The sequence below is a fragment of the Argiope bruennichi genome, chromosome 10 (genome assembly GCF_947563725.1).
Source record: "Argiope bruennichi chromosome 10, qqArgBrue1.1, whole genome shotgun sequence".
Taxonomy (NCBI): domain Eukaryota; kingdom Metazoa; phylum Arthropoda; class Arachnida; order Araneae; family Araneidae; genus Argiope; species Argiope bruennichi.
In genome coordinates, this window is record NC_079160.1 from 84331534 (window position 1) to 84344351 (window position 12818).

General features: G+C 29.1%; 1 protein-coding gene across 5 annotated transcripts in view; it reads left to right on the forward strand.

The window, feature by feature from the left end:
- The window catches only part of LOC129987987 (transmembrane ascorbate-dependent reductase CYB561-like), a 124964-nt gene extending 112258 nt beyond the window's left edge, over positions 1-12706 (forward strand). For all 5 annotated transcript variants that reach the window (XM_056096048.1, XM_056096049.1, XM_056096050.1 and 2 more), the window contains exons 3-5: positions 869-1077; positions 7763-7917; positions 8958-12706. In XM_056096048.1, coding sequence (XP_055952023.1) covers positions 869-1077; positions 7763-7917; positions 8958-9132 — 539 coding nt within the window. In that variant the 3' untranslated portion in view covers positions 9133-12706. The remainder of the gene's footprint in view (positions 1-868; positions 1078-7762; positions 7918-8957) is intronic.
- Positions 12707-12818: the final 112 nt, after the last annotated feature.

Genomic DNA, 12818 nt, shown 5'->3' on the forward strand with positions numbered 1-12818 from the left:
TGTGCGATATTTGTCGATTTTTTTCACGTTTAATCACTGGCATGCGGTTAATATGCAAGTACCTCAAAACCGAATATGTCCTTTGAACATCTTTTTTTTTTTTTTTTTTTTTGACCGATTGAAACCGAAATTTATAAGATCACATACCAAATTTCATTTATTTAAGCCATTCCGTTTTTGAATTATCGTTTTTACATGCATGTGAAGTATAGACCTATAAACTATTAACCTTTGAACAGATTTGTTTCAAAATTGAATGCTAAAGATCACATTTATTAAATTTTGAAACAAACCTATTGAAGATTTACCCTTTTTTCTCCCTAAAACTCTGAACCAAATTTCATTTACCTATAATGTTAAGTATTTTTTTAATTATGTCTTTTACTTTCATGCAAAAATACAAACCCACAGACAGTCAACCCAATGCTGAATAGTGTCTCACATTTCATATATATCTGCATTTCAGATGCTAAACCTGTGTACAGAATTAGCTCGTTTTTACATTTTGTATTAATTATAGTCATTTGTATTCGAATAGCTGGGCAGATAGGTTTCTTGTGAAGAGATTCCGTTAAAAAATTTGTTAATTTATTGTGAAGGTTACATACCAAATTGCATTCGCCTAACTGAACGTGGTTTTGAGTTATCATATTCATAAACAAACAGACAAAATTGCAAAAATGTATTTTTCTGGCTCAGATAAATGTGAAACATGGAAATTCGTCTAAATCCTGTGTTCGAATTTTTTCGGGGGGATTGTAATATTTTCTCTTTATATATTTCCTTAACGAGAGAGTACGAATACAACATCTGCTTTACAAAAAAGTGTGCACAATGTAAATGACGTTCCTGCACTTTTTTTTTCCAGCGTTATTGGTGTACCGTGTGTTTCGCAACCAAAGGAAAAGATCCCTGAAGCTCCTGCACTTCGGCCTGCACACCTTAGCTTTCATTTTCACCATAGTGGCCCTCAAGGCGGTATTTGACTCCCACAATTTGAACTCGCCCCCACTCCCCAACCTCTACTCCATTCACAGCTGGCTGGGACTCACGACTGTCATCCTCTTCGCATTACAGGTAAGATTTATACTCTGTATATATATTTAATACCAGTTACGGAGAAAAAAAAATGCAAACTAATTTATGAGATTATATCCTGTACACACTCAATGAAAAAAAGTTTTTAAACTTGCATTATGAGAGGGGTCCTTTATTTCTTGTTTATTATTATTATTTTTTAATTAAAATTTTAAACTTTGTGAAATTATGGTCAATGCTACATCAGTCTTTACGAAATTTATTAATTTAATTTATAGGGTGTTCATTAATTATTGTCCAGGTTTCCGTACCTCATAACTTTCGAATAAAAAATATTACGTAAAAACCGATTACGTATTCGTAAATTACAACTCAAAGAATTTTATTAATGATATTAAAGTGTAAAGCTTGCACAATTTGCACTTTGTAGGCATTCAGCTGAAGACGATTATCTATTCGTAAATTCGCTGAACAAATTTTGACTTTTGATAATCGTGCGGATTCTCCGAGCCCCATATTCTACAGTTATGTTTATCACTTTTTCTGACACATGAAAAGTGGATTCGTCACTGAAGAACCATTTCCGAAGGTAATTTTCATCATCCTCAATTCGAGTCAAAATTTGTTCAGCAAATTTACGAATACATAATCGCCTTCAGCTGAATGCCTACAAAGTGCAAATTGTGCAAGCTTTACACTTTAATATCATTAATAAAATTTTTTGAGTTGTAATTTACGAATACGTAATCGGTTTTTACGTAATATTTTTTATTCGAAAGTTATGAGGTACGGAAACCCCGACAATAATTAATGAACACCCTATATATCTTTCAAGTAAAAAAAATTCGAATTTTAGTATTAAATAATTCCCAACAAAAATATTTAATACAGTACACTCCCGCACATCCGGTTCCCGACTATCCGGTCTAGTTTTCTTTTATCTTAATTAAATGAGGAAAACAAGGCGTCTATTAAGTCATCTATTAAAGATATTTTCAAAACCTAAAAACTGTACATTTTGACTCTTATCTTAGGGTTACCTTTTCATATCTGTGTAATCATTTATCAGTGAAAAAAAAATGAGTTTGAATCTTAAGAACTAGGCCTACGATTTACGTTAATGTTTTGTTTATGTTTCCTGCATTTAAGTTGGGCATTGTTAAAATATGGACAGTTTATATCCTTTAACTTACTTTTTCTCTAATAAATTCTTGAAACATGCAATGGAGTGTATAAACATTTAAACTACCAGTTCAGAGCCTTTTATTTTAATTCGACACGTTACCTGCAACAGCTTCTAAGATGCACAGGCCGCGGCTGCGTTCATATTGAGATAAATGGAGGGTTTAGTTACTTTTAAGAAATGAGAAAGTACATATTATAACATTTAGTTTTGGTATAAAAACTTTGTCTTCTGGTATTGGTGGGATACTCGGGAGTGTACTCTATTCAGTTATATGACTTTTAAAGTAAGCGAAGATCTATAAAAGCATCCTTCCTGTGTATATAAATTTCTATTATGAACTAAACGCATTTTAATGAAAGATATCTTTCTAAAACCAATACGTTTTTTTAAACATTTCTAATACGCAGAAAATGTCATTCATTCTTGATAGCGTACTATTTAAATCATTCATTTTCTCGAATATATATGAAGCTTATTGATAAGATCTCGAATTCGAAAACAAATTCTACCCTATATGCCATCCTAGTGCATTTAAATTTGTAATCGATTATTTTTTTAATTAATTTTTCCATTTAATATTCTTTCTTTATTTAATAAAAATATTTAATGAAAAAAAATTATTGAAAGTAAAACTTTTTCAGATGAAATTTTCGATTCAATTTTTTAAAATTGTTTTTTTATACCATTCTTACTATTTTATATATAACGCAATATCATGATTGTGAATATCTAAAAATATCACCTTTCTAACTCGCATCCTAGAAGAAACAATTGTCAGAAACATGAATAAGGAGCGGAAAACAATGTATTATTCCTTCTTATATTCGTGAGATATTCGGCTTTGAGTTTGACAGGCGAATTGAAGTTTATATATCTCTTCGTCTAGTATGCGTCACAGAGAAAGTTGCATCGAATATACTTATTAGCCAAGAATATTTTAAATATTTTATTTTAGTAAAAAAAATCCGTGTTCCATGTTTTTACTTTTTAAATTTCAGTGAGAAACAGGAGAAAAAGGCTTATAAAACAAATCTTTTCACTCTCTTTAAAATAAATTCTTATTCGTAAACAAATTTTTCGCAGTTCCGTTTTCTAGGATTAAATGTTTCTCTTTTTTTTTTTTTTAAATGCAATGCTTTTAGAGAATTATAAAAAAAAAGAATGCATAAACCTGCAAAAAAAAAAAAAAAAAAAAAAAAAAAAATGAAGAGATTTATGATAATGAAAGAATGTAGTGGAATTATTTCTATTATTTTTTTCTTCATAATTTATATTCTTTTAATTGAAGAACCTAGCGATCGAATGGGTTTATCTCCTTCTTCTGGTTCTTCTGTGTATATTAATAACGAAAATGTAAACAACACAGTTTCTTTCCTAATAATGTTATTTATAGTTGAAATATTTTTTTATCTATTTTTAAATTTTTTCAATGTGCAATACTGTATTTTAAAGACATTTTTATTTGTTATTTGCATGTTTTGTGCGAAACTGATTGAAAATGACTGAAAACGAAAATGATTTCGTTTTCTTTACTTCTGTTTTTCAAACTGGTTTTAAAAGACTATAAATTACTTTAATTGCATTAAGGAATGAATTAATTTTAATGATAAATAAAATATTAATATGATGTGACATTATTTTAACGATAAATTAAAATCCTGAAGTGCGTTGAAGTTTATATCAAATTAAATGTAAATATCTGTTATCTCTTCATAAGAGGCTGAAATAGGTTGTATTTGCATAAAATGCTGCATACTAGACTTGTGGAGCTTATTTTAAATTTTAAGTCTATGAATTTTCCATCCATTTTTGATGTGATATTGCTGAAATATCAATATTCTATTGCGTTTTAGTCTTAAACACTAAAATTTATAGGCCATAAAAACATACATTACTCATCCATAAATGGTGGCATAAATCTATGAAATATGCTAAAAACGAAATCTTAATTTATTATTTTTCTCGTTATTACATGGCTCTAGTCAGTCTTCTGCTTAGCTTAATTTGCTAATTTAGAGAGGAAAATGCCCCAAATGGGCATTTAGAATAAGTAAATTATGGGTAATAAGAGATAACGAAAGATCTCTAAAATAAAAATCATGTTCTCTCTCTCTTTTTCCCCCATCCAACCAGGGCATGCCTTCCCTTAAGTATATACTTTCCCTTATATACCGTACAAATGTTTTATACTATTAAATTTTTAAAAAAGAGAGCGAAACAAAAAAGAAAATAAAAACTTAAGATGAAGAATCCATATTGCATTAAATGCTTAATCTAATTTAGTAACTTTAATTTGCTTGATAAAATAAATGCATAATATAAAAAAATACAATTTTTGAGTAAGCAGTCTGACATTTTAAGGGGCATCATTTCAAAATGTCACCCTATCATTATCACCGTATGTATTTCTTTTAATGATATATTAGTTATTCCGAGTTCGCTTTGAACTTAAATTTAATTCAAAGAACAAATAGCATCTGTCATTTTTATATCAAACTAGCTGGTACCCCGTGCGTTGCTGCCGCAGTAGAAATAATTTTGGAAATATTGTTTGAAATTTGAAATAGCTATCTTGCATAATTAGGAATGGTAGGAAGAATTATATTTATTTTCTTATCGGATTCAATGATATATAAAGGAAGGATATAAATAATATTTATTCTATTTTTTTTGTTGTTACTTTATTATCGAAATGCTTTAGGGTAGACAATATTTTTTTGTTTTTCTGACTTCAGCAAAAACAAATAAATTTCTTGGCTGTCCGACTCGTGAGCATCCAACATAAGTGCAAGCAATAAGTTGACAAAGTTATATTCGCAATCGGATGAACGGTACGGCAGTGCATAGAATACGAACAAACAAAAATTCATTTTTGATATATTAGATGTAAAATTCTGTAAGTCGTTTCAAAATCTGTAATACTAAGCAAACTTATCCCTTCCTCACCGTTCCATTAGAAGAAACAACATTTTGAAACAACCCGTGCATTTGATATTTCTGTGTTTCAGCCAATTTAACGATGCGCATCGAACCGTGACAAACAGAAAGCTGAGAAAAGGAAATTAAGTGGAGTCATTTTGAGAGCAGTGTCGTAAGCTGCCGTTCCGGGTTGCCATAGAAACTGTTATCCAAGCACTCCTTTCCTTTTCGCAGTTTTGTTATAATTTGTTAACAAATCTGTATGAAGTAAGAAAATGGGGGGTGGAGAGGATAAGAAAGCTAATACCTCGGGCGTCATTACTCTAAGTTTTAAAAAGAAAAATGTTGAAGTATTACAATAACGTGTGGTACTGGATGATTTTCAAAAATGCTTAGATCAGGTTTAAAAATGAACAACTTTTACATTTTTAGAAGTTTACTTTTTCATTTAAAAGAACATTTATAAGATTTATTTCTGCAATATATATACCGAAAAATAAATCAATTTTGCGTCTTATTTTATGTCATTTTTGAATTAGAATATTTATCATCGGCATGAAATGCAAAAGAGATTTTTTTTTTAATTTATCGCTACGTGAATTGCATTAAGTATATTGTTTCACAATAAAGTACATATTGCATAGTTCAAAAAACAACGAACCAATTAAAACTGTTTGAGCTTGATTCTAAGGTTGGATATACTGTATGGACCCGGTAATTGGTATCAGGTACACAAAATTGATACAGACAAAGAGTATCAGGCCTCATTTTTACATGGAATCAACATTTTGGGCTCGATTGATAATCTCTTCGGCCTGATTCATTTCCTATCGGATAAAACTATACCAGTCTGATACAAAGTATTAGGTCGATATCACTCATAGTGCCTATTCCGGTCTCACTGAGACACATGAATAAATCTGAATGACCGAACCGCCGCAACAGCATTGGCAGGAACTAAGGTTGAATCCTAAGGGCCCAGACCGGCCACGACACAACCCTTCCTGTGGGAAGCACGTCCCACCATCGGTTGGGATAGTCCACTCCACATCATTTCTGCACCCACCCGAGTGTCGAGAACCAACTACCATACCGGAAGTTTCTCATCTTCATAATTGAGGTGACACACACACACACATATATATATATATATATATAGCGTGTATGTGTCTACGCTTAGTTTATTAGTTTGTAGGAAAAGACTGAAATTTAAGTTGTAACTTTTATTTTGTTGGAAATATTTTGTTACAAAAAATGGGGCATTATGTGCTGTTTCATTGATTGCATATATGATTTTAAGGAAAGAAATTGCAAAATAGCATCCAAATTGAAAGAAAACATATGATGGAAAGCACGTTATCTTAAGTCTTTTAAAGCAAGTCTTAAAACACTTTTAAGGCCCTAAGCAACTGTCTAGAAAGCCTATTCCGATGAAAATTGTTGACTCTAGTATCTGGCCACTCTTTCTACTGTTCACTCTTCAATTAATCAGAGTCAAGCCGTACCGATATTTTATTATTCGAAAGCATATTTTATCATAGATGTTACAATTTATTGTAGCTTTCACTAACTCTTCAAAATGTGGTTAAAAACTCTTTTTTTTTTTTTTTTTAATATTATTCTAGAAATGTGTAGATATGTTTTATGAAACGTTAATCAGAACTTGAAAACTCCCTTTTCTTTTAAGTTACTGTTAAAAAAAGTGTCAAATAAATCCGTCTTAATTTTGACCTCACTAGGATGTGATGATTATTAATAAGGATTTAATAATGACTGTTCATAATCTAATCATATCTTTTCTTATATTTATATTGATGTGTATTAAATATTTTTCTCTTAGTAAATAAAAGTGAAATGTGTCCTGCACATATTATTTTTTGAAACAATTTCTTTTTAAACAATGGAAATTAATTATTGAATACTAAACTTCTATTATGAAAATTACTGAATAATATATTTTAATGCAAGTCATGTATTCTTAAGTTTCGTTAAAAAAGTTAATAGATTTAAATTTTTAAACGCCACACCATAATAATGCTTTAAACTTGAATCGCTTTCCTTTATATTTTGTTTTAAAATTAATTCTTTATTCGCTTAAAAATGAATTTAATATCATTCAAGGCGCGTGCGTGTATACGCAGTAGTATAGATAATACTTAATGTAAATTATTTAAGTAAAAAGTACTTAAAATTATTATTGAAAATTTATTAAAATGCCAGAAAAATAATATATGGAAATAAAAGTGATGCCTTTAATTTTTTTTTTTTTAATTTTACAGTGGTACAAAAAATTATGTTCCGAAGTTACAGTATTAAAAGTTTTATTTTTAATTAAAAACCTACTTAAATTTTTAAATCATTCTCTTAGTGAGTATCAACTACTCAATAAGTAATATCATCGAATTGAAAGCCACATTCGGTAGATCTTAGTGAAATTCTCTGTAAAGCATCTGAAATAATTTTTGCCTAATGTATATCAGAATTAACAAATAGTGCACCAGCCTATGAAATTTTATCAAGTTCAAATTAACAAGTCCTATAATACGAAGTTTCAGTGTGTTTTTCATAGAAAATTGTGATTATCTAATATATATTTTAATTTTTTCTCTTTCTCTTTAGTATTTATTTGGATTCGTGGCGTTTTTGTTCCCTGGATTGACAAAGATTTGGCGAGCTAAGTACTTACCCTTACACGTCTTCTTCGGACTTGCGATATTTGTGATGGTGATTACTGCCTGTCTCATGGGTATTACGGAAAAGATTATATTTAGCGAGTAAGTTTACAGTAATTTTCTACTGTATTGTTCATTTTGATTTTTGATGATTAAATAATTCGGTAAGACTTACACTTAAAGTACGGTTTCTCGCCAAACCTATCAAAATCGTGCCACCGTCTAAAAATTGGCCGTAAGTTCGCCATCTTGAATGGATACCAGAAATGATAAGAAAAGATTTTAGGATTGTAATAAAATATTGTAAGGCTTACATTTGGCGAGAAATTATCTCAAAATAACTCAACTTTGACGACCGTACATTCAATTTAAGTCTAGCCAGTAATTCTTTGAAATTGCTGTTATATGTTATACAAAAGCGATAATGTTCATTGTAAGGTTTGGATCCATTATTTAATCCATTAAAATTTCTCTTGGTTAGATTAAATCGATATTATAATTACAAAATCTGAATGTAATTGCATTGTTTTAAGGAAGATCCAGCTTTAATAATTTACATATATTGCGGTTTATCTGGTATAAAATTTTGAAAATCTTTGTCTTGAAGATTTTGAACGCTGCAGGCTTTTCACATATCTGTTGAAAAGTACCACGAGTGGGTGCTTAGGGTCCTTTACCCTCAGAAGCTAATGCACCCCATTTCCGTGGTAAAGCGGACACGGCATTATCATCAATACCACGAATGCAATGGTAGTTCTCAATTTTTATATCGAAAGCTACCAAGCAGTATGGGGATTTTTTTCTACTAATTATATTTTCTGTTTCATTACAAATTAAGATTGAAAATATTCAATTCAATTCTACTGATTGAGTACCATTCGCTTAAATATTCTAGAATAGGAGGGGCACTAAAATGCCTTCTAGCACTCAAATAATAGGAAAGTAATTATTTTTCTTTTAAAATTTCATGCATTTAATCCTATATCCTATAATATACATATAAATGCACAGATTTTAATCAGAAGAACGTAAAGGTCTAAAATAATGTGAAAAACTGGTTTTATAAAACAAAACCTTTAAGTGATGCAATTCACAATATCTTATCTCGTATTTTTTTTAATCTTTAATTTCGTTTTTTATAGGGGCGGCAAATACAAAGATCTGCCACCTGGTGCCGTTTTGGCCAATCTCCTCGGCTACTGCCTCATCATATTTGGCCTGATGATTGTGTACCTGGTAGCCACCCCCCAATTCCGAAGGCGTCCCCTTCCCGAAGAAGTGCAGCTGCAGCTGGATCAGCAGATTCCCAGCAATTGATGGAGATGTCAGTCGACTTTTTTTCCCGTGGCTCTGTACTTACTTATTGAACTTCGATTCGTTACTCTCTAGATGTGAGTTGCCTTGCTGACGGAGAAACATTCTCGTTCGCTCTCCGCGTTAGATGGTGAGGAGCTGGTGGAATAATCCATGAAAATCGAAGATACTCCAGAGAAAATGTCTAATATAAAATTATTCACTGTGTCCTGTATCTTAATAGCTTTAAACTTCACTAAAATCTTTTTCTGTTAGTGAATCAACTCTTTACACACTCACCTATTTTTATATATATCTGAATGTATTGTTTATGCATTTCAAAACTATCCGTTTCTCATCATATCCCTTTGGTTCTAGTTATTTCATATGATGGCTTAGATGTTTTAAGCTAAAAAAAAGTATTTAGGGTTTAAAGGGAAATGTACTCAGGAAAGAAATGCAGGCAAAATAAGTAACTTGTTAATACAATTATTTCATGATTATTTACAATATTTACTATCAAATAATATACAGATATTTTTTTTTTATTTTTTGATGCAGAAGAAGTATGATAAGAGGAAGGGAATTTAAAAAATATTAAATCTGAAACTGTAATATTTCTTCTGTATCTTGCTTATCTAAGAGGAAATTTGCATTTAATTGGGGAAAAAATTAGCATTTAAACATTTATATTAGGTTCAGAACTCCTTATGTTTCTTAAAAATGATAACTACGTATCGAGTTCTAATATTTTATTTGTATTGAATATGTGTTTCATATTGTTCAGCAAATGCATTTAGTGTCAGTGCTTTAAGAACTTATTATTGTGTGCTTTTAACTTCAATATTTTTGTTATTTGCAATATTGTGCGTCATTTTAAAAATTTCATCTGAATAAATGTTTATTTAGGGATGAAATGACAGAAAATCTCTAAAAAAATCATTCATTCAAGTAACGTAAAGAAATTTTTATAAAGACGATTTTTAAATCGGGTGCATTATGCCATGAATTATTCAACTATAGCAATATTTACCGGTATTCGAAACTTTGACTGCACACTCTTCTATCAATATGTTTGATACCTGATAGAAGAAATAAAGCCAATCCACTTTGATATAAAATATTTTAATGCAATTTATTGAATAAATGGATTACATTTAAGCTACTTTATTTCTTCTTAACACCATTCATTTTTTTTTGAGAAAAGTAAAAAAAAAAAAAAAAAATGTCCTATAAAGGCAAGAACCTTTTTTAGCCTTTCCGGATTAAACCTCTTCTTTTAGGCAATGCAGATCTCGGAACTCCATTTATCCTATAAACTTTCAAAACAAAATATCTTTTTCAATTTAATCTGTTTATAAGCAGTTTTAAGTAATGAATCTTGGCAACGTGAAATAATAAAAAGTTCATTATAATTATAAAAAATTATAGTTAAGTTCATTATATTTTATATATAAAAAAAATGCACAACTGAAATTCGAAAGTATTTTTAAACAAAATGTTTAAAAAAAAAGGGCAAAACTTTCCTTAACATCATCTAAATAATATTTAATAATAGAATCGGCTACTTTTTTTAAATTGTAAAACATCCTTTTTTTTTTTTTTTTTTAGAATTTTAAAATAACATGATATAACATTTGCAAACGTTAATTGGTTAGAAAGATTACTAGAATAATATTACAAAATTGATTCAAGCAATACTGGATTTTAATTTAAATAAGTTGGATTGCATGGTCTTTATAATTGAATGAAAATCACAAAATTAAATAACTTTCAACATACTGGAAAAAAATATTTAGGGCTACGGAAGCTCCTTGGTTAGTACCTATTTAATAATCCGGCCTTATGTAAAGGATTTGCAAATGGAAAGCTAACTTTCCACTCTTACTGCAAATTCCCATATTTTTTTTAAATCTTTTTAATTAAATATATAAGTATAAAACATTTAATTCGATCGTTTCATTTCGAATGTTGTGCCAGTGTATTTCGAATGGCGATTTAATTTAAAGGAGCGAAGAAAATGTCGAATCAGCAAGGCACATCTAGTGACAATATGCCAGTTTTACAGAAGGTGATACTGCAAATTCGATGGTGTCTTTCTTGTGAAGCTTCTTGTCAAGTGTTTTCAATCGCTACTATCATTGTAAACTGCGCTGTGTAATTTAAATCTTCTTTCTTGTGACATATCTTTGCTGCATTCGAAATCCGATTTTGATAATATAATATACTAACTTTGCCTAGATAGGGATAATTCTAATACATATCTATTGCATTCGTCCTTTTGATAAAGTTTTCAATCTAGATTGAAATAGAGATTCTCTGGCCATATTAGGAGATTTTGCCGTTTACATAGGTGAATATGTTATGAAATTAAAAACAATATTTAGTATTATTCTACGAATAAATAGGAAAAATAAATAAAATGACCAAAGATTTTTTTTCCTTTCCTTTTATAAAATTTATTTTACGTCTATTCAAAATTTATAATAATTATATCAAAATTTATTAAATTATTAGCTAATTTTTAATTATATTTAATTATGTTTAATTTTATTGTATGAAGCCAATAACAGATTACGTTGCAAAAGATTTTGTATTAAAATTAAAAATAATAAAATCCACTAGTAGGTGCACTTCATATTGTAAAAGGATGCCAAGTCGCCAATTCCATATGGCAACATACCATTGGCGACTTGGAATCTGTTGGCGATATGAAGGAGTACCAGATAGTGGATTTGTAACATACATAATTTTTTATACGCTATCTTTTGCATTAGGAACGATAATAAACTTAATTCAACAGATGGAAGGAAGCATTGAAAAAATTTGTGTAATTTAGTTTAAATTTTTAAAAATTACTAACAAATTTATTTCTTCTTAAAAATATTCTCACATCCAAAATTTTTTTTATGCAAAACAAAAAAAGAATAATTTTCAAGGAAAGTGGAATCAAACTGAGAAATTTGACTCCACCTTTTACTAAACAGAGGTTATTAAAATTTACTAGTCATAACTAAAGAATAGCTAAATTATTTGATAAGGTAAAATAACTCTGAACCTTTTTGTAAATTCTATCTCAAATATTACATAAACTGTTAGAAAATGTGAAATGAACTCTTTTATACAGTTAAGCTTAATAATTTACAGGAACTATTCAATGCCGTAATTACCTATGTCTATAAAGTTTAGATACATTTCTACCCTCGCTAAAAAGTATTTTCAAATAAAAATTTTGTAAATGTTATTATGAAAGCTCATGTAGTTAGAGTATGCAAATTTGTGTACAATTGATGTTAAGAGAAATTAGAACAATCTAAAATAACAATTTTTATATTCAAGATATATCTGGAAAAACAATTAATACTGACAGATGTGCTAACTTTTGCATACAAATATTTTTTATTCCGATAAAAATAACAATGAAAAAGAATTGATATTGAATTATATTTACTGTAAAAAAAGTCAAACGTGATTAAAAAATCGTTTGCTTCGAATGGAAGATGTTTCCTTGTTTTAATTGTTTCGCGTATTTGTGAATTTACGAAATATATTTAAGAATATGTTTTAAAATTATTTTTTCTAAAAAGTCTTGCAAAAAAAAAAAAAAAAAAATCTCAAGGGTTTTTTTTTTTTTCTTCTTTTTTTTTTTTATTCCTTTTTTTTTGCGAATTCAGAAAATTTATAATTTTACTCTAAATGTAAAATATTTT